Genomic DNA, 22,640 nt, shown 5'->3' with positions numbered 1-22,640 from the left:
CACAAAACAGGCCTACATGAACTGGAACCAGGTTACAAGACGCCCAAAGCCTGCATTGGGCGTAACAAGTTTGGAGACGGGCCCATGCAGGGTGCCACAGGAAAGAAAAACTGGAAATGCCAGAAGGCCAGATTGGGAACGGCGAAGTGAGAGTCAGGAACAACCACCTCAAGCTCGTCGACTTGGTGGGGAGAGGGGATGGCCAAGAAAAAAATCATCTCCGCGCCTGGATGTATGGAACTGTGGCATCCAGCGGTTTGGAGGGAAAGGGCATCGGGGCTCTCTAGGCCAAAGGAAGAGGGAAGCCAGCCCTGACCCCCCAAAAGCAGCGCTACCATCCAGAAGAAACCCCCACGCGCCTGCAAAATCACACAACCCCAGCACCCGCCCCTGTTCACCATGAGGCCCAGGCTGACAGGAAGCACAGAAGCAGATGCACGTGGGACTAATACTGATGCTAATGCTAATGCTAATACTAATATCGATACCAATGGCAATACCAGTACAAATACCAATACCAATACTAATATTAGTACTAATAAATATAATAAGTAATAATGAACTTTATTTTATATAGCACCTTTAAAAATAACTTCCCAAAGCACTTGTGTATTAGAAGGGCCAAATGGACAGTACCAATGCAAGGGGTCACTGAGTTTCCCAGCAGTAGGAGGAACTGATAAAAGTGGCCGGCTGTGGATCCCTGTATAGACAGATTTGGTACAGCAGCATTAAAAAAAACAGAGCTATCGGCCACAGATCAAGGGAAATTGGTTATTTTTACTCGTTTTTGTTTTTGCTCTAAGGCCCGTGTGTGCTGTATACACAGAATCCCGGGCCAGTCTTCCCAAGATGTAGTGCATGAGAAACAAATGAGAACGCCTCTTGAACCTGTGATGACTCCTGCCAGTCCATCACACAGCTCCTTGTAGAAGACATGCTGATCAAGAACCGATTGAAGAGATCTCACACAGCAGTGCAAAGCTGTGCTCCACCAGTCCACCCCCGGACTCTGTGTCCCAGAATGTAATTTCAATTATTTTGTTCCTGTGTTTGATATTTCGGAACATTTGATGATGATTTTATTCATCTTATGGTATGATCATCCGTAAAACTTCAGCGTTTGGTCAGAATCCCCAGAAAATAACTTGTATAAATTATAATTAAGCTGTCTCTAAATCGTCATTGTCTAGCGTGTGTGTATGACCTGTGACTTGCGTCCCGTCTGGGGTGCATTAGGCCTGTGTTAAAATATCTCATTTAAATTAAACATTTAGCACTGAGAATAACATTACAAGAACTTGCTGAAACGATCGACTATCCAATGAACTACAAATCCCACAGTGCCCCACGAATGATCCCATCAGCCACGGCCCTCCGGTGTTACCTTGGAATATTTTCCCCACCCTTTTTTCTCAAATGCCTCTGTTCCAGCGTTGCCTCATCTTTTGTCCCATTGGTTGAGAAATCTGTTCATAAAGCAGTAGGTTGGTAGACTCTGCCCGTGCTTTTCGGCAGACAGGGTTGCGACAAAACAGAACCTGCGTTGCAATTCACTAAAGTTCTTACGACCAATATTGGCGCAAGATCGCTACACGAGCCAGGACCAAGTTGAAAACATTGCGTAAGAGTTTAGAGGAGGGATCAGTCCTAGAACGGCAGTTGGGAGAAACAGATATTGAAGTACGAATTCCGAAGATGAAATTATAACATGCATTTTTTTTTAGCTTGTGATTATCAGAGGCGTGAGTTGTACTGAGTGTGGGTCGGACTGTCGGTTTTTCTGGTGGATGCGCGAATTAATTGGAGGCTGTTTTTGATTCACTGCTGCAAATTCCAGGCCAGACAGGTAAGTAAAAGGTCCGTGTGCGGTATTTATACTCAGTGCCCGACAAAGAAACCGTGCTTCATGGCACTTAGGGACTGATCAAGAATTTACTGGAGCACAGGTATTCATGAGAACAGTAGGTTTTCATTTACACGCGATAACCTAGCTGGCAAGTACAGTAAAAGGCAGCAGAGAGACTGTACGTCAAGTGAACAATACCACTGAGAAAGAAAGTGTACCCTGTACCAGAAACCTGTTCTCACACAGCATAGGAATGTGGAAACAGCTACACCTGATATTTGTAGGAACTTTTCTAAAGGATCTGGTGTACGAGTGTTATTATGTTTCGTCTGTGGTAGGCTCCTAAATGGTCACTTTAGACCCGAATCCTGAAAGTGTACTAGACGGCGAACCAATGACGAGAATCACAATTTACACCCATGATTATGTTGACCATATACGCAATAGCTGTATGTTTAATTTATCCCTTTACGTGCCGTTTCACGATAGCCAAATAAAAGGTTCGCGTGACGTGATATTTTGAAAAACAACGCAGTGTTGCAAATTAATGCGATATGTTGAAGACATTATTTTATTAGGTTTGTTTACTTCCACCTTCAGACTGTGTTCGATTTTTTTAACGGGGTCATTGGTGAGACGTGCAGGTCTCTATTGACACAGACTACTGCGTGTGCGGTTTAAATGAACACAATGGTCAGTCAGTTTGGCCGCCCTGTTTTTGGCACGTCTGTAGCTTCAACTAGTCAGCTGACCCACCGAAATGATACATGATGAAAATCAAACACAACTCTTTGGTGTTGCACAAAAACAGCGCAGGTATTAAATAAAAGTCCGGAGCAATGAGTAGTTTTTGTATATTTACCAAGTAGAGAGCAGTGCTGGGCGGTCGTGGTACTGGAGGGCCGGTATATTCGCAGGTTTCCATTCCTGAATCAGCTCGTCACTATCTTCATTTGACCAGTTTAACACCTTCTCACAGCTCATCTGTTGCTGGTGCTGTAAAGAGATCTACAATACCTGAAAACACATAGGGTCTTCTTTTTCTGCGGAGGTCATATTTTGTGTAAGGTGTTTATTCAGAGGGTGGCATGGTGGCGCAGGAGTTTTGCGCCCTCGTAAAATTCCTGGGGTGCTATCTGTGTGGAGTTTGCATGTTCTCCTTGTATCCACCTGGATTTCCCCCAGGTGCTCAGGTTACCTCCCACAGGCTAACCTCCAGGAGAACCGGCCCTGCTGTGAGCGTGTGTGTCTGTCTGCCCTGTGATGGACTGGCCGCCCGTCCAGGGTGTACCCTGCCTTGCGCCCATTTTCTTGCCAGGATAGATTTGGTCTCCCCCACGACCCTGTCTTAGGTGACGCAGTTAGAAAATGAATGAAAGGATGGACTTTTTATTAACAGACTTTTATTGAATTAGTTCTTTGATTTGGTAAGTGTTTAGAGAGACCATAGTAAAACCAACATAGTGCTGGCTTGCACCCAGGTATCATGGTCCAAAGCAGCTGGCTGTCACTTGGCAGCTGCCATAAATGTGCAGTTATTCCCTGCCTGACTGTTATGGAATGTATGCTGACCTCCCAGTTTAACTTATGCGTTTAGTTTTTGTTTTCTAGGTTTGTCATTTTCCATAGCTGAAACAATCACACTTTGCAGATGTATCCGTTAAGGAGACGGCACGTGTACTCCGTCACTGGCAAAAACATCCGCGTTTCTGTCAGAAGCGCCAAGAACAACAGTGCGAACCAAGGTTGTGGACATGCTTTTGCTGGGGAAAGTGATTGATTCTATTGAAAAACAGCACAAGTTAAACTGGGAGGTCAGCATACATTTCATAACAGGTGTCGGTCCTAAAGGACCAGCCTACCTATGTAAGTGGTGTATAGATGATCAGCTGCACATTGTTGATTGTGTTCTGGTGTTGTCTCCTCAGACTGTGCTTTGTAGTTCTTACAGCAGCTGAATGCTTGAAGCAGCTGATTATAGGGAAGTGTGGAAGGGGAAGTAAATCTGCGTTGCACCTTTGTGCCACACTTTACTCCCTCCCCACCTCCAGTCCACAGATCCGGCCTTGAAGAGTTGTTCATGTACAGCTGCTGTACAGCTTTGTGTGTTTATCAGGACCAGAAGAAATCTGGACAGATTCTGCAACAAAGCAAATCACATGCTGTACTTTGAAACATATAACAGCTTTAAATCACAGAGGCCAAGGCTGTCAACATAAACATATGTGCAGGGTGCACTCCGCTGGTTTGTTCAGTAATATCAAATACGCGGTCATGCAATGTGTAGAAATCAACCAAAGCAACAGACGCAGAACATTTCTGCTTCTGTCTGCTTGCACTGTATAGAAGACATCAGTTGAATACTGTAACCCTGTTCCGTCCTTTTTATTTCATAGTAAAAACGGGCTTCGATGTCCTATACATCCGCATTTCTTCTCAATCTAATCTCGCTTTTCTTTTTCCTTTTTTCTCCCAGCTTGTTAAATGTCTTTTCTGCGGGGAAGCCTGCAAGCACAGAGAGGCTGGGACTGCCCCAATGCACGCTGAATGCTGACCCAGTCTTTATCTTATGATTTGCTGTGAGGCTATGGCTACTGTCAATATCATCAATGACATCCTGCACAGACAGATCAGGGTAAGAGCCACACAGTTTGGCAGCTTTTCTCTGTGCATTCCTAGGACTATGGGATCTGTTCCATGAGTAAGTTCACAGTGAGAAAGCTGAGACGTATTTCGTGTCTTTAGTTTTTGAATATTGAGATATTTCTTTTATACCATACTTTTATTCCAGTTCAGAATCCTCAGTTAATTCTCTGACTCTCCACTGTCACTTTTGAGTCAGGTGGACATGAATTAGGTGTACCTGTACTTTCTGCTGGAAAAGTGCTCACTCACTCACACACACCCAGAAAGCCACAAGGGGGAGCTGTGTGCCAAAAAACCGTGGACACTCTGGTCACCTGTGGCCCAAATGACCCTCATGCTGTTGTCCACTTGTGTGCCATCTCTAGGAAGAACCTGACACCAATCTTGTGGCAAGCCCAGAACCCAGAGCCCAGACTCACAATCATGTGCTTGACTGCTCTCCATATGAGTGCTTTGATGTTTTGAGGCACTTTAGAGTTTCTGCTTTGCCTTTTTTGGTAGCTGTTAATGTTAGTCTTGCTTTTAATTTTTTTTACCTTGACATATTCCCAGGAGTTAACATTTTCAATGTACAGTGAAAGACAAATGAGGCTCAGTCCATTTAGCTTTATAGTCTTGTCAGATGATGGTGCTTTCTCAAGGTGTCATTCCCACTGATAGGATATTAGGAGTGCAGGTTTGTGAATTCACTGTCTCTGGATTTTCTCTGAAAGAAAATCAAGCTGTAGCTTTGGTTATTGTTTAAGAACATAAACACAGTTACAAGCAAGAGGAGACCGTTCGGCCTCTCTAGCCCTCCTGGTAATTAGGTGGTGATTGAGCCAAGGATCTCACCCTTCCAGTTCTCGAAAGAAGCCAGAGTGTTGACCTGCTTGTTCCATACTCCCGCAACCCTTTGCGTAAAGAAGCGCCTCCTTTGCCGACTTCAGATGAAAATCCTCAGAGTTCCCACTTTTGTCCTCGGGTTTGTGTTTCACTGCTGATTGTGAAGACGTCTGTAGGGTTGTCTTTGTCAGTGCCCTTGAGCATTTGAACACTTGGTGTGGGTTCCTGGATTTACCTCTCGGTAGTAATCATAGACATTTTGTCTTGGATTAACTGGATAGCTTCTCCCAAGAGATCCTGAAGTAAATCCCAAAGGTGGGAGTAAATACTTCAGGCTGGCTTTGGTTAATGGCTATTTCATGGTGTGTCAAACAGAGCTACATGCAGAACCATGTAAGAAAAAAGTGTTGGCGCTCTTTGCCAAGTGTAAACGTTGTGGTTCTGGCGTGGGACTTCCGTTTCTGCTGCTGTGTCAGAGATGGGTGGTCGACCATCGATATCTGGAGCAGCGACCAGTGAAGTAAGTGAAGCACCAATGACTTGGGGTCTCGGTCTTGTCGTGGCAGGATAAGAGCGCATTGGGATTCCAGAGGCACTACCACGTCACTGATCCGTTGATCAAGAGGCTGGGCCTTGAGGCAGAGTTACAGGTATGGCTTGGCGTGACTGCCACACACCACACACCGCACACCAGCTTGCCTCGGGTTTGACTTTCGGGCTGCCAGCTTTAGACACAGAGCACGCCCGTGTACTTTGTGTCGTGGAGCTGCATTTAAAAAAAAAAAAAAATGTAATCGTACTCGTCTCTCGATGGTGAAACAAGGTCAGATCTGTTGTATTTTAGCTGTGTTTGTGTTTAAGAAAAAAATACCACTTTGTCTCGGAGTGTGAGGAGGCCATCACAGCACGCTGCTTGTTTTCTGGAATAAATGCATGGTGTCTGGAAACAAAGCAGTCTGAAGAGACCAGAAATAAGCAGGATAGGTTGCTAAGGAGGGAACAAAGCTGTCAATTTAAAGTGTGACTAAGAGCATGTCTTTGAAAATATGAACATGGGCCCATCCCCGTCACATTAAATCATGTAGTCATTATATTAAGATACTTCAAGTAGGTAGCTGCGTCGGCATGCTTATTCCATGCTATAAAGAGAAGAAAGGAAACAGCGTTTCGGCTGTGGAGAAGGCACATGAGGAAGGCTTCACAGCCGAAACGTTGTTTCCTTTCTTCTCTTTTCAGCAGGGAATAAACCTCTAACTTGTTCCATTATCTTAATATGATTAAGTACTAAATAAAGGTTGGTATTTTGTGTTGTAGTTGAATTTCAGGAAGGAGTGACGATGCTTCATTGTGTTCGAGTTCAAAATCCACAAACATAATTGCCTTCGGACTGAGAGACCCTGTACAAAATCAGAATCCCTTAATTTGATATATAACAGCAGCACAGAGCAGTTATCTTCATCAAGGAATTTTGGTCCGAGACACAAGACACAACTAATTACTGAGAAATTTAATCTGGGGGTAAAAGGTTTTCCAGGGTACCTGGAGAATATCGAATATTACTCAGGCTTCCTGGTTCCTGGTCCCTAGAAGGGGAGAAAATTATAGCACCTAGTCAGCGCGTCCAAGACAGTCATGGTTGTGCGATGCTGATGGTATACCACAAGGTGGCGATGTAATACACATCCTTAAATTCTACACAATGTTTCAAAGAGTTAATTTGCCAAGCCCCTTACAATGGCCTTTGGCACGTTGGAAACATGAGTCATATCTGACAGATTGAACAGATTTAATATTGTGTCATGTAGATTATTTTTCCAATTAATAGTGCCTGCCTGAAGAACTTTCAAGACTAATTGCAAGCTCCTTTCTTTTCATGGGTCTTTTAGTACAGCATTCCTGTAAATTGTTTTTAGCCATCATAGGTGATCCTGTTTCTCAGTGGGGCTGAGGCAGTCTGTTTTCATGTTCATTCGTAGCTTGTGTGGCTAGAGGTTTCAAGCCGTCACAAGGTCATAATACTCCGGTGAATCATGGCAGGCAGCAGTTAAGGTACAGGAATAATAATTTCTTGAATCTATGTATTGGTTTTCATTCCTAAAGGTCCCTAAGCACTCTACACAATGGAAGCCCCATTACACAGAAAAGTGGGTGGAAACGTGAGCTGTGCATCTCCTGAATTAAGAGGGAACTTTAGGGAGGCTAGGTTGCTCAAGCTCGGAGTGGAATTTATGCGGGACACTTTTTTTTTGTGTTGTGTTTCAGGGCCACTCAGGCTGTGTGAACTGCCTGGAATGGAACGAAAAAGGAGAGTAAGTATTAGTGTTTAAACCCCACCCACTACCGCCGCCCTGCTGTTGGGCAGGGTCTTGCACTTTCACCTGAAGCTGGCTTGACAGCCAAAGGGCCTGGAAAGAGCCTGTCTAGGGGGGTGTGGGACCCCCCTAGAGCTGCGGACCCTAGTCCAGACCCCAGAGCTGCGGTGTGCCTGCAAAGACCGAGGGCACCCTTAGAGATGGGGACAGCGTAGTTACGAAGTGAGCGGTCAGCAGTACACCTCCCTCAGACCCAGAAGCGTGGAGTCACTGTGGAACCACAGAAAAGAGCTGGGCAGGTTTAAGCTCTGGTGCTGTTTTTAAGGTTATTTCGTACACAAAGCTCTTTTCATACTCCCCTCTTCTTCCATCTTAAAATGAGCTTTTACATCAGAGCTCTGCTTTGTTGTTAACTTATTGTCTTTGCGATGGAACACCAAGACAACATCGAAGGAGACCAGGAGCCTGGTTTCTTTTAAAGGGGAGCACATTAGGAAAAATCTTCCACTTCACATACATGTTCAGTGTACATAACATTCCAGCAAAAGTTTGGTAATTATTGAGATAGGGAAGCAGGATCTGTGCTTGTGCTAACATTTAAATTAAGATGTTTTTTTTGTTCTATGTAATAATCATTAGGGCCCTACTTAATTACTCAAATTGTGAATCTCACAAAATTACGCTTCTACCACAATTTTAGCAGTGTGTCAGTACAGCATTATAAACTACAGAGCTCCAGCAAGAAACAGATTCTTAAGACTTGTCAGCTGCTAAGAATTTACAGAGTAGGCTGGTTGTTTTTTCCTGACTTCTCTCCATAGTAAAGTAAACTGCTCCCAACCTCTGTTCCAGTGCTTTTATTTTTGTGCAGCATCCAGTTAGATCAGTTCTCTGAAAACTAAAATCCCTACAATATAAGGTTTTTAGTGAGGCAAAAATAGCCACACTCCCCTGTCTCTTTTGTGCAGAGTCATGGTTAAACTACACAAGTAAGATGGGTGTTGATGTTTTAGACTGAAGGGATATTGCCAAAAAGGAAGTGGACGCTGATCTGGTATTTAAAGGAAAGCAGCTGTTGGCAGTTGTGCAGTCGTAAGTGCATAAGTTGTGAAATACTGCTCATTGAAGTGCAGAAACAGCACTGAGGAAACTATAAATGAGTTATATATACCTGTAGAGATAAACAATGGGTAAAAAAATTCCAAGCACAGCCCTAACTAATATTTGAGTTTTTTCTTTGTTCTCATTTGCGTGAATCCTTAGTTGTTTCAAAACACTTCGTTTTTATTTTCTTGTGTTTAACAATAATACAATTTGACTTTGTAAATTCAGCTATTCAAGAGGTATAATTACTTCTCTTCCATTCTTTTTGCTTTACCTTCAGCTGAGCTGCCCGTTCTCACATTTTTACCGCAGTGGTCGTATGGCTGCAGCTGTCGGATTTGCAGTCAAGAGTTTTAATCCGTTTTGAGTTGGGAAAACCGTGGGAGAGAAAGGCTGTAATGTCTTTGTTTCTCACAACCCCCCAAGCTCTGTTCTTGCTCAGGGGCTCTCCTTGCTCAGTGCCGTCCAAACCGGGTCGGGCCTGAGCCCTGTGACCCAGACGGGCTGCTGGCTGTGTCTCCGGCGCTCGGCATGTCCTCCCCCTCAAGCGTGCTCCGCCTCCGGTTTGTGCTCTTCCAGGTTGTTGGCGTCCGGCTCCGACGACCAGCATGCCATCGTGTGGGATCCCTTCCACCACAAGAAGCTTCTAACTATGCACACCGGTCACTCGGCTAACATCTTCTCCGTCAAGGTAACCACGAGGTCAGCCGGTCTGTCGGAATTGCTTCTGCGGGCCTTCAGTCGTGTTTCCAGAGCAGCCCCATTCCCATAAGGGAAAGCTACAGTAGGTTTCCTCATGAACTACTGACGCTCTTTGTTTTTGTCGTACTTAATGTGCCAGGGGTTGAAAGTTGCCCTGTATTTTCTCAAGTGAACAGCAGTTACCTCTGTTTTTTTTTTTAATTCGGATCTTGTTGGGTGTATGCTAAATAATACTTGCATCTTCAGTGATTACTTTGTAGCAATGGTTCCCAGTCCTGGTCCTGGTGACCCACACCCACCTGTTGGTTTTTGTTGCAGCTGGGCCCTCAGTTACACAATCAAACCCTTCATTGACTTAATAATAAGATTCACTTGAACTGTGTGTTCCCAGCTCTTCCAAATGGTAGAGCTGTAGCTGTTGTATTTTGTAAGTGAAATAAAGTCCCAAACTTGTGACTAGAAACAAAATGCAAAAATTCGATTCAAGGTATCTCTTAGATCAATTCAGGCTTGGGTGATCTAATTAGGGTGAGATGGAAAGAAAACCAGCAGGTGTGTCTCACCGGGACCTGGAACCACTGCTTTATGGCATTCTAACTAAACCAAAAGTGGAGCGACTTCTAAAAATGCCCCTTAAAACCAAATGAGAGGACGTTACAGGAAGTACACAGTGTTACTGTAGTATCCCAGAGTGCCTTGCCTCCCTTTGAGAGTAATGCCATTGGCATGTTTTTCCAATCTCCAGTCTTCTAGAGCTGTTGATCAGTTTTAAAGTGGTCTTAAAAACCACATGAGAAAATAGTCTGTATTGCGTTAATGAAAATTGAGCTAATGAAAGGGAATAGTTTTCGTTAGTGCCTTGGCTAATCGCCACACCTGGCCTTTGCCCCTCTCCTGTGAAACGGCCAGTTCCTGCCTCACTCGGGGGATCGGATCCTGGTGACCGGGGCGGCCGACTCCAAGGTCCACGTCCACGACCTGACGGTGAAGGAGACCATCCACATGTTCGCCGACCACACCAACCGGGTCAAGAGGATCGCCACCGCCCCCATGTGGCCCAACACCTTCTGGAGCGCCGCCGAGGACGGGGTCATCAGGTGAGGCGCCGAGCTTGGAGACCTCGATGGCATCTTCGTCCTCGGGGGGGCTTCCAATTAGTAGTCCGTTGTCCTGCCAGTTTTAGGGTTTTGATACACCGTGCTCTCTCATTGTTCCATGGGCTGGTAATTCATGCCAAGCAACTGTACTGGGTTTGGAAAGCCTGGTATTTCCTCTGAGCTCAGGAAGGGCCCGTTGGCCCAATGGCTGTACTGGATCCAGGTCATGAAAGCTTGAAAGCAGTATCTAAAAACATACATGACATTTAACACTGTAATGGGGTGGGTAAATTGGGGTGGAAGCTGTGGGTTAATTGAGAATCAGTAATGATAGTTCCTGGAAAAACGGCAAATTACCACACGTTTCCTGCAGTATTAGGCCAGTGCGATTGGATGTTGTCCTCCAAACAAATGTGATCCCTGTTGTTTCCTGTCCGGTGTGCGGTGGGTTCAAATACTGGGCTCCACCACTTACCCGCGAGAACACCAGAAGAAGCTTGAACATCTGTAAAGGAAGTCCAGGCTCATGTTCCATTGTTCCCTGGTTGAAGGACTTTTTCTGACAACCTGTCCAGCCGTAGTCCCGCTGCCATTCTGTTGTGAGTACTCTCATGCTTCAGCTCGACCAAGGATACAGTTGTTCCCATTATTAAATGTCAGCGGGGGAGGGGTTGCCTTGTGGGGAAGGCTGCATTTGCAGAACCCTCATCTCCCTCCACAGCCGTGAGACGAGTTCACAGTGGCACGTCTTCGGTGGTTCTGCAGAATGGGGTCTGTCTCGGTCCTGTGTTGTGTCCTGACGGCCTGTGTCCGTTCCCCTGTGTTGGCACAGGCAGTATGACCTGAGGGAGAGCAGCAAGCACTCGGAGGTGCTCATCGACTTGACGGAGTACTGCGGCCAGCTGGTGGAGGCCAAGTGTCTGGCTGTCAACCCTCGAGACAACAACTACCTGGCTGTGGGAGCCAACGGCCCCTTTGTTCGCCTCTATGACATCCGGATGATCCATGACCACAGGTTCGCCTGCACCTCGCCTCCTGCTGCTCGCACAGGCTAAAGCTCTTAACGCACAGGCCGCAGGCCACAGTCATGGGGACTGCCTCTCCTTCTTTGCTTTGCTTGTTCGGAATATTTACTCAGCCCTGCTTTAAAATAATTGCATTTTAAATCTATAGAGGACTGCATTTTTGTTTTGTTTTAACGAATGTGCACCCTCCCCTGTTTCTGGAAGAGTGTCTTGGTGTACGCTTGTTTTCTGAAAGGGAGCTGAAGAGCCTTTAGTAGGCTTTCAGTACGACAGGCCACCAGTTTGCACTGAGAACGGAGCCCTGTGTAGGCGGCATAAACCAGCTGTGAAATGGGAGTGCTTTGTTTTTCAGGAAGTCAATGAGTCAGAGCACATCAGCAGGAGTGCACACTTTCTGTGAGAGACAGAAGCCGATCCCTGATGGAGCTGGCCAATATTATGTAGCAGGTCAGTTAAACATTGTTACCATGTGAACATGAGTCAGCGCAGGGGTGTTTTACATCATGGGCTAATAATGATTAAAGATGGGTTGTTTTAAGATTGTTAATTATGGAGTCACCAGCATTTCACACAAAGCAATGTCAGATCAGTTGATCTCACAGCACTATCCTGTCCTTAAGAGATACTAATGCAAAAGAAGAAGTGCTATAAAAGAAAAACATTGCACTCAAAGCTTAAATGCATGTTATACACATCTATTAAAGTCTAAGAATATCACGTTTTGGGCTTTGAGCTCTTTGATAATGCTCGCTTTGCATTAGCACAAGCAGAAGCTTTGGTGAGATTGATTCTGCAAAGGCTGAATCAGGTCAGGTTATTTTAACTGTCTCCTTAGGTCTTTCCATGCAGCACAGTTCCCGCCGCTGATAAAAAATAGGGGGGCACTAGGGGGCATTCTTTCTCATGCGATGCCTCAGTCCTGCATCACGCAGCAGTGCCAAATGAGGAACATTTGACATTTTTTGGTTCAAGCTGAAAAGGCACTTGTTCCTTCTCGATATTTTAGATCCTGCACAGACTGCAGCATCAAGACACTACTCCCACATAACAGATTGTGCTAACTTGCAGGAAAATTTGTGGGAAGCTGTACTGCTCAGGTTTGGTGAGTCTCTTATTGAAGCATGCAGCAACACTGAATTAAACCCCTCGCTTGTCTTATTTCAGGTCATCTCCCAGTGAAACTACCTGATTACAACAACAGGCTAAGAGTCCTGGTAGCAACATACGTGACCTTTAGCCCTGATGGCACTGAGCTGCTGGTCAACATGGGAGGGGAGCAGGTAAGAAGGCACTACCCAGGGCTTGTAACCAGCTCTTCTCTTGCACGGGCTCCTTAGATTTTGGTGGTTCACCCAGCAGTCTCAAAGCAAGTACGGGGTTTATCAGCAATGCTGTAGTTTCATTTTTTTTAACTCTGGGCTTGCAAGGTGATGGAGTTTGATTAAGTGATTCCTCCTTGCCGCTCTGCTGTGCCCGCCGTACCAGCCTGGGGCAGTCGGTGACCTTGCACGCCTTTTCTGCGGAATTGTTCTCCCGCCTCCCGTTTCTCATTCCACGAGTCCTGCTGTGCCCAGAGGAGACTTCCCTTCACCTGGCAGAGCTCCGTCACTCTGGCTGGCAGTGACGCAAGCTGGCACCCCAGGCGGGGCGCTCACACAGCAGGCTGATGACATTCTGTCCAGCAGGAGATGGCTGGAGGCCAGTTACTTGCCCCTGTTGCTGTCCGCTCTCAGTGTAGCACGGGGTGGGGATTTGTTAATGACCTCCCGACATTGTAGCTCTTGTTTAAGTCCAGAGACGGGAATAAGGGTTTGTGCACCAAATACTAAAAAAGCGGTGAAAGTGTTCTGCACCTCTCCCTAGTTCTCACGTAGCACATTCATCGGATTGTTACATCAAGCCTAATTCCTGTCCTCTGCCTTAGGCTCTGTTACAGTGGCTCCAGTGAGTGCTGTAAGCTCTGCACATCATCTCAGGAATGATTCTCATTTAATACGTTGTATCTTTTCACCTGCAGGAAGCAGCACCTGTAGTCCACTGCTGCCGTGTTCCAGCACTCTCCAGTGCAGGGTGTTGGAAGGCGTTGCAGTGATTTCGGCAACATTTGCATTAGATAGAGTGCAGTAAAACTCAAAAGGCTGTCCCCAGCTAATTTGAGGGAGTCCACAATTCATACAGAAAAAAGGTCCAACTTAATACAAAGAAGCCATATCTCATATTCAGAGACAAAGCCAACGCATGAGGCTGTAAACCTTGTATGTGCTCTTTTTGTTAATGTTGTTTTTCCTTTCCTTTCTAGGTGTATTTGTTTGACTTGACTTTTAAGCAGAGGCCATACACCTTCCTGTTGCCAAAAAAGTGCCACTCGTCCGGAGGTCAGTGTTTTATTTCTTCTTATTTTAACGAACTTCACACCAGCAGGAAGATGCTCTGCAGTGGAGGCCATGAAGCGCATCTTGTGGCACACACAGAAGCCCGCCTTTAGAATGAACAGTGCTCTGTGGAGACAGACGCAGGGAGCTGTTCCCCCGTATCCCAAGAACCCTGCTGTTTGTCGGGCTCTCGTATGCTAACTGCCCTCCTCCTCACTGTGAGGCTAGGGCCGTGGAGTGCTTTTTCAACACGTTGTCACAGGCTACAGAGCTGCCAGTGTTCCCAAGGGGGGGGGTGCATGAGTGTCTCGGGCAAGGAAATGCCTCTTTGCAAGAACCCGCCCGGCAGCACCCCAGTTTCCGCGAGCCTCGGGCACGGTCATGTCGAGAGTGCGAGGGCCTCCATGCGCCTGTCTCGTTGTTCCCTGCAGAGGTCCAGAACGGAAAGACCTCCACCAACGGGGTCTCCAATGGGGTTCACCTGCCCAGCAGCCGCTTCCGCCTGGCCGAGGCCAAGATCTGCACCAGGTAAGGACCCTCTCCGCGCCTGAATCCCATGGAGGTGCGGGGCGTACTCTTAAACATACACTGCGGGCTACACTGCGGTATACAGCTGTCAAAAACTCAGCTCTGTCGTGGTTAAAGGAAGAAAAATCGCGGGAAAGTAATTAGCCCTCTTTGGTCTTTGCAGAGTTGTGGCTAACTCAGTTATTTCTTATTAAACATCAATGAAAATGAAAATGTACCATGTTCCGTTCTATTGTGTTACCCAAGTGCTTACTGTGACTGTGCGTTCTGTGAGCAGAACGCCACCCGTTTTTCTGGTTCGGACTATGTTCAGTTATTTTTGTACTTGAATGCACGGTGTTTATTACTGCATTTCACAGTGGTTTGTCTTTTCACAACTCTCCGCGTTTTCAAACACGGCGTTTCAGGAAAGGTGATTTGGGGAGTAACCTCATCCGCTTGGCTGCAGTGCCTTTTGGTGGCGTTTAATTTTATTTTATTGGTGTCGTATTTAGTCGGAAGAAAAAGAGGTTCTGGATCAGAGATTCGGAGTGGTGTGGCAAATCAGTGCACCACTGAGGAGAGAAGGGATGCCATGGTGATGGAAGGAAGACAGGAAAACCAACCAGGCAGCTCGGCAAATCTGAGCAGCTTGTAGTGTTACAAAATGACAGGTTTCAAAGCTGCAGGTTCTGTAACAAGCAGAGGAACCTCTTGTGAAGCTCTGTGTTTTGTAAAGCTGTATTGGTACACCACTAGAAACTGCAATAGAAATCTAACGTTGCAGAATCTGCAGTTTCTGTAGTATTGCTTATTATGCTGAGCCGTATTTGAAAACATGTAAACTACAGTACACTATAATGAAAAATAGGGCGATGACAAATATCATTCTCTTTGACATCATGGATTCCCGCTGAAAGTCCCCAGAAAAATCCAGGAAGAACTGGAAAATGTCAGCCTGGCTCGTTTCTGTGATGCTCTGTTTTCTGTGCTGAGACGGGCAGCCCACCCTGTGTGTGTGCTCTCAGCCGCGTGGCGCGGTCTGAGCGCTGTGCGTTGCGTTTTCTTCTTCCAGCTTGTCGGGGGAGCTGCCCCCCCGGCTGGAGAGGATCAAGCAGCAGGCCAACGACGCCTTCGCGCGGCAGCAGTGGACCCAGGCCATCCAGCTCTACAGCCGAGGCATCCAGGAGGCCAGCAGGAACGCCATGCTCTACGGCAACAGGGCTGCTGCCTACATGAAACGCAAGTGGTGAGTCGGGAAGCGAGGCCAAGACTGGAGACTGACGACCCACAGGGCTGTGGTCCTGCACTAACAAGGCCGAGACTGGAGACTGACCTGCAGAGCCCTGGTCCTGCACTAACAAGGCTGAGACTGGAGACTGACCTGCAGAGCCCTGGTCCTGCACTAACAAGGCCAAGACTGGAGACTGACCTGCAGAGCCCTGGTCCTGCACTAACAAGGCCGAGACTGGAGACTGACCTGCAGAGCCCTGGTCCTGCACTAACAAGGCCGAGACTGGAGACTGACCTGCAGAGCCCTGGTCCTGCACTAACAAGGCCGAGACTGGAGACTGACCTGCAGAGCCCTGGTCCTGCACTAACAAGGCCGAGACTGGAGACTGACCTGCAGAGCCCTGGTCCTGCACTAACAGGGCCGAGACTGGAGACTGACCTGCAGAGCCACACCACCACAGATATAAACACAGACCAGCACCACCACTAGAAGTTACAGAACCCAGTTAAAACTGCCAGTATGTTTTTGGACTATGGGAGGAAACCAGAAGCACCCTATTAATTAACCCCAGAACCCCACTAACCACATTGCACCAAGATGGGAGACTGTTATATTAAAATGAGTTCAAACACGGATGCATTGTGCATGTATTGGTGCCCTGTGTACTGACCTGGTGCACGGTGTTGGCAGGGACGGAGATCACTATGATGCCCTGAGAGACTGCCTGAAGGCCATCTCCCTGAACCCCGGCCACCTGAAGGCTCACTTCCGCCTGGCCCGCTGCCTGTTTGAGCTCAAGTATGTGGCGGAGGCCATGGAGTGCCTGGACGACTTCAAGGGGAAGTTCCCAGAGCAGGCTCACAGCAGCGCCTGTGATGCTCTGGACAAGGACATCAAGGCAGCCCTCTTCTCCAAGAATGATACCTGTGAGTACAGTTACTCCCTGGTTTGACCTGATACTCGTGTGGTGTTCAGTAGCTAATTGATGCAAGGATCTCATCCAGCTGTTTCTTGAAAAAAGCCCGGGTATCAGTATGGTTATCAACAACATGTCTGGGTAGCTTGATCCAAATTCCAACAACCCTTTGGGTAAAGACGTGCTCCCTTTTCTCAGTTTTTAACTTACTTCCAGTTTCCTCTGGTTCATATTTCTCTGTTAGTCCATAAGAGGCCTATTGGGTTGACTTTTCAAAATCCTTGAAGGCATTGATCAACTTGAATTGGGTCTCCTTGTCCTCCTCTCTGTTCACTTCCTTCAGCCCGTCAGTGAAGGATGTTCCCTAAGGCCGCAGGATGCATCTGGGTGCTCTTCTCTGGACAGATTCCAGAGCAGCACGTGCAACGTCCTAGAACTGTAGCACAAATAAAATACTGTAAAACCTTCCGAATGATCGGAAATGCATTGATCCTGGTTTGCTGAGGTCCCTCCGTGTTTTCCAGCGGACGACAAGAAGGGCGGGGGGGCTCTGCGCTTCCGCTCCATCGGCAGGAAGGACTCCATATCGGAGGACGAGGCCGTGCTGAGGGAGAGGAGCTACGACTACAAGCACCGATACTGCGGCCACTGCAACACCACCACCGACATCAAAGAGGCCAACTTCTTCGGCAGGTAGGAGCCCCACGGCTGCGCTGGCTCAGAGGTGGGAACCCAAGGCTGTGTCTTAAAATATATATATTTTTTAAATCGGGTCTTGCTTGCGCACACAGGGTGCTTGTAACGTGCCCTGGCCTGTTCGAACAGCTGCATCGCGACAACGGTCCGCCGTGAAGCAGTGAACGTTGGCTTGCTGCATGCAAAAGGAACCATCTTAGTTTTTATGATAACCTGAGTGGTAGAGAGTCAGAAAAGGTTGCCTTTTCTTTCTGCTGCCAAATACTGACATTTATATTTTCAAATAGCTAATGTGCAGCACTTGAATATAAACACGCATATATAAAACTGGAATATAAAACAATTTGAAGGACTCACAATTTGCAGTTTTCTTCTCTCATGGAGTAAAGTGCTAATATTTATTATGCTTTTCTAGTCCTTTTCAAGGATGTGATTGAGAGCTTTTTCCTAAATGTTTTTGTGAAATACAACTGAAGTTGTATTTAGTTGATAATTTCAGAATACAGTACATTATGCTCTCAATGCACGCCTATTGCGATGGACTGGCAGTCCGTCCAGGGTGTATTCTGTCTTGGCGCCTGTTGTTTGCTAGGATGGTCTCCAGCCTCCCCTGTTCTCTGTAGGGGATGAAGCAGTTTGAAAATGGATGGACTTAATAACACGAGGTCATTAGCAGAAAGGATGGACTGCTAGATGCATGCCTCTGTTGTTTTTGGAAAAATGTTCCAGTCCAAACTGCTGTTGACCATCATAAGGCTTTTGCTGAAATTTTATCCGACGGCCTGTCTGACAGGCCCAGGTCAGATTTGTGGAACTCGGCTTTGTCCTCACGCTCGCTCTTGCTTGCAGTAAAGGGCAGTACATTGTGAGCGGCTCGGACGATGGCTCTTTCTTCATCTGGGAGAAGGAGACTACGAACCTGGCGCGGATCCTGCAGGGCGACGAGTCCATCGTGAACTGCCTCCAGCCCCACCCCAGCTACTGCTTCCTCGCCACCAGCGGCATCGACCCCGTGGTCAGACTCTGGAACCCCCGGCCAGAGGTACGCCTGCACCCCCAGACTCCACCCCCCTCAACTCCCAAACATTTTCCGTTTCTGCGGACATGCTTCCATCAAAAGAGACGGAACTGTCATAATGCTCAATTACATCATCGTATTCCTCCTGAAGTCGCAGAATGAGAATTTGGTGCAGTAGGTTTGAGCGAATGGTGCTCATTTCGTATTGTTGTTGCTGGGCGGTGAGTATATTTCTCTGGCGGTTGTTAATCAGTATTTCCACCCATAATCCTGGCTCATGTTCCTGTACAGATTGTAATCTCGGCTATTCTCCTCAGTGCTTGCTGTTTATCTCTGTCCTGTTTTTTGCGAATCACTAGAAGACGAGTGCTGATACTTCTGTGGCATGACTGATTGCAAAGGGAGATCAGGGAGTCTCAGAAATTCATCTTTAAACGATCTTCTTCAAGGGGGGAAACTTCATTCCTCTTCCTCCTTCTCTCAGGGCTTGCTCTCCTTTTCCGATTGTGTCCCTCTTTCTCGCCTGAGCCCGTCCTCCTCGCCTCTGGGTAAGAGCTCTCTTCTTCCCTCTCCCCCTGCAGAGCGAGGATGTGAATGGCAGGGTGGTGGAGGACATGGAGGGGGCAGCCCAGGCCAACCAGAGGCGGATGAACGCCGACCCCCTGGAAGTGATGCTGCTCAACATGGGCTACCGGATCACAGGGCTCAGTAACGGGGGGCCGGACGGTTCCGACGATGAGGACAGCTCTGAGGGCCAGGTGCAGTGCCGGCCCAGCTAGAGAAACCCCATGCTGGGCCTGGCCCGGCCCAGACTGTGGGGAGTGGGGGATAGTGTGTGTGTGGGGGGGGTGGGGGCTTAGATTTTCTGTTCCATTATTATTTTTCTGTTTTTTTTTCCCCTTTTTCCTTGGGAAAACGTGCGATCGAAAGCCTGCCACTGTTCTACGCTATGCATACAATTGTGGAGGGCGGGGGCAGGGGAGGGTGTGCCCCTGCTGTCCCTGCCGCCCTGTCCACTCCTCCTCACTCCTCCTCCTCTTCCCCGTCAAGCAGAGGGCTGTGAGGCAGAATGCTTTTTTGGCGCCTGTTTTTTTTTTGCGGAGGACGATGGAAAAGTCGACAGTTGGATTAGCGCTACGGATTTGCGGACAGCTCCTGGGGTGGGGGGGTAGAGGAGCACGGGCCCCCCCACCACCACCACCACCACCACCACCTCCCCCAACCAAAATGAGTCGGCTCCCACAGCGCGTCGTTCCAAAGCCCACGTATACGATGTCAGGTTGTTCTCTAGTTGTATTTTTCTTGTCCGTTCTTCCAACTGTTGGATGGAGGAGAGATGCAGTCTCCCAGCTGCGCACGTCTGCAATGCTCACACAAGCATCTCTGGTTCCCCTGAGGCTTTCTGGCAGTGGGTTGGTGCCTCAGCATGGGTTTCCAAGGGAGTTTCCAATCTCACCTTTTTAAATGAGTCATAGAAGCTGCCTTTGTTGAGAGAAAACAAAAACATTAGCTGTGCCCGCTCTCGCTTGTAGCAGTGCTGAGCTCCTGCCTTCTCCAGGAGAATGTAGAGGCTTGGAGAAGTAGCAAAGGCGCTGAGGAAAGCCGACAGTTGACGTGAGTCAGGATATGGGGGCTTCTGGGACAGGTTCTGTTCATTTTAGTTGGGAAATGTTCTTGGCAAACAGTGTTATGTCTCGTTATCACTTTTTTGAGACACTGTAGCTTATTTAAGTGCTCATTTTCCTGAGGGGGGGTAGAGGTAAAAAAAAAAAAAAATTTATGTGTTGAAAGCTGATGCTGGTGTTGGTTCATGGATTTTTTTTCTTAAAATGATTTGCTTTAAAAGCAACCTTAAAGAGGAAATTGACTTTTACCTCAAAATAAACATGCTTTACCACACCTGTCCGTCAAATGTGTCAAACTCAAAACACAGAGAAAATGTTAACACAAACATAGCATCTTGCAAACGTATTTTAAGCTAATAACATTTAAATTCAGAACATTTTAAGAACATAATTGTGATACATGAAAAATTGCACATTTTTGTTGTTTCTTTAATTTCTTTACTAATATTCCGAAAGTAGACCATTGCTGTTTCAGATATGTTTCTAAATAGGTAAATCACATTAATTTTAAAGTTCCTTGTGTATCTTCTGTGTTTACCTTAACTGTATGATTACTTAGCATTTAGTTGGAAAATATAGCAGGATAACTTAATGTATGAAAGATATGAATGAATTTATATTTGCGTTCTTTTGTTAATAATAAGCCATAATATTAGGCGTCTCCCTAGCTTTAAGAGGATGAAATTACTGGAGAAATTTAAAAAATCAATAAGAATGTTTACCAAATTCTATAATTGTTTAGGATTTAAACCTGTCTGAAATAGCTTTGGTTTTATGCTGGCATTGGGGAAAAAAATATATAAAATATTTGTGTTAACTTGATGTTTTTTATTTTATCTCTAAAGAGCAGGTATAGTGTATAATCTGTAAACCCCAACACCTGCAGTGTGTGTTGCTGCCGTGTTCCAGAGGTGAAACTGGGACCTAGGCCTATATATTAACATTTTTTAGTACTGAATTTTGTGATGCACGCTTTAACATTTTGCTGAGGGTTTGTTATCAACTTAAAATGTGTGATAGGCACATTTGGTCAACATGTTAGGGTGTGTTTATTCTTCAAAAACCAACTTCCCCTTTAAGGTACAGGTGTATTTGCTTTGTGTGTTCTGAAACATTACTAATTGTGATAAGTTTGGTGGAAACTTTCTCTTTTCCTTTCCTCATGTGCCTTTAGGGTGCTTTTCCCATAAAAGCATGTGACGGAGAGGAATAATTATTTTTTAGAGGAAGAAATTCCCCAGGTTACACAGTTTAGGGTAGAGAATAAAATGCAGGTGTACATGACAGCTGAAACTAAATGACCCGCTGACATAGATGTTTAGAAAAGAGCAGGGGGGAATGTAAGCGGTTTCTACTGCGATTTTCACATGTGCACACAACTACTAGCTGTCATTCACCGATAAACACATTACTGGTTTTACTTAGGGTACAGAACATGACACTGGCAAATTATAAAGGAACGAGATTAGGGAATTCAGAAAAGTGAATATATTTCTGTTATATCTGGCAGGTCAGTGGAATCAGTACTGTGGATTCACACAAGCATGTGGTCTCCAGGTGAATATGGTCTTCTTTGTGGACTTAATGATTAATGTCCTACATGATATGAATCGCATTGGTTTACTGCTTTGTCCCAGATGGAACTGGCCGTTTGCGAATCCTTGCTTTTCTTTTAGAAAAGGGACAGATTGGACTCCCTAGATACAGGTGTGTGAATATACCCAGCATTTCAAGCTTATGCTTCTTTGGACACTTCAGTTTTAGGTCCCCACAAGCTCTGAATTCTTGTTTTATTAAAAAGGAAATCACCATATAAAGATTTGAGCTTCTAACACTAGACTTCCATGTGTATTTCTTGTTCATCTCATTTTTACTCTGCCAATCTGATGACTGGATTTTGCTACAAGAGGTATAAAAGAATAAAGCTGGATTACTGCTGTAGGAAAATTACCTCACATGTTGTCTGACTAGCATTTCTGTTCCTTTGTTGAACAGCTGCCCTTTCTAGTCCAGAATATTGGAACAACGTTTTTTTTTTTTGCTCTGCCCCTGTTGGAAAACCTGGAGATCATTTTTCTCCTCCATATAACTCTTTAATACATTTCTATCCAATTTGTGTTACCAGCACCAGGGTAACACTGAGGTCAATATCATTCACATTAAATGGGCATCTAAGTAGAAGAAAACAATTTTTTCAACGTAATCGTTTCAGGTCTGGATAGCTTTTTGTATGGAACTTATAAGCATCTGTGTGCATGTGGACATGTGTACCTTAAACCTTTGTAACCTGTAGTCTTCCCAATACAGGCGGGATACTACATCATAAAAGTAAAAAATCTGAGAACCTTTTGTACAAACGTTCTTGAACACCTTCTGGAGCTGATCTTTGAAAGGTCTCTCTATTGCAGTTTGCACAACATCCTCCGGGGATCAATTAGGGAGTCCTGGAGTTCCTAATTTTTTTGTAGCGCTTGCAGAGTTGCAGATAAAAAAGCGAACACCTTTTGGTCAAAGAGCCCCAGCTCCTTCACTAAGAAAACAATCCCTGACATTTCATTGTGGTGGCCTTCGATTTGGAACTCTTAAAAAAAAAAGAGCTGGAAAGTTCTAGCCACTTAAACATGAGCACCGCTCATGGTGACTTAATTGGCCGCTTTTCCTCAGCCAAATATTGAAGTGGTATTTTACAAAAGAGCTCCCTGGGCTCCAATA

General features: G+C 46.1%; 1 protein-coding gene across 1 annotated transcript; it reads left to right on the top strand.

Moving 5' to 3' along the window:
• The first annotated feature begins 1,379 nt into the window (after positions 1 to 1,379).
• Positions 1,380 to 21,757, top strand: wdtc1 (WD and tetratricopeptide repeats 1). The gene is made up of 16 exons (XM_088932694.1): positions 1,380 to 1,849; positions 4,326 to 4,484; positions 5,887 to 5,970; positions 7,583 to 7,629; positions 9,316 to 9,427; positions 10,348 to 10,535; positions 11,368 to 11,550; positions 11,913 to 12,007; positions 12,725 to 12,840; positions 13,860 to 13,935; positions 14,364 to 14,460; positions 15,515 to 15,688; positions 16,364 to 16,599; positions 17,114 to 17,282; positions 18,135 to 18,327; positions 18,885 to 21,757. The coding sequence occupies exons 2-16, from the start codon at positions 4,419 to 4,421 to the stop codon at positions 19,080 to 19,082; spliced, it is 2,034 nt and encodes a 677-aa protein (XP_088788820.1). The 5' UTR covers positions 1,380 to 1,849; positions 4,326 to 4,418; the 3' UTR covers positions 19,083 to 21,757.
• The last annotated feature ends 883 nt before the right edge of the window (positions 21,758 to 22,640 follow it).

The sequence above is a fragment of the Atractosteus spatula genome, chromosome 14 (genome assembly GCF_055471065.1).
Source record: "Atractosteus spatula isolate fAtrSpa1 chromosome 14, fAtrSpa1.hap1, whole genome shotgun sequence".
NCBI classification, from domain to species: Eukaryota; Metazoa; Chordata; class Actinopteri; order Semionotiformes; family Lepisosteidae; genus Atractosteus; species Atractosteus spatula.
Note: the sequence above shows the minus strand (reverse complement) of the source record. Positions and strands in the feature narration are given on the sequence as shown.

Bases quoted from the DNA above. Each gene is read 5' to 3' on its own strand.
- wdtc1 (XM_088932694.1), top strand. From the start codon at position 4,419: ATGATTTGCTGTGAGGCTATGGCTACTGTCAATATCATCAATGACATC. The intron at 11,551-11,912 runs GTTCGCCTGCAC...TTTGTTTTTCAG, and splicing joins CGGATGATCCATGACCACAG to GAAGTCAATGAGTCAGAGCA. The intron at 15,689-16,363 runs GTGAGTCGGGAA...CGGTGTTGGCAG, and splicing joins GCCTACATGAAACGCAAGTG to GGACGGAGATCACTATGATG.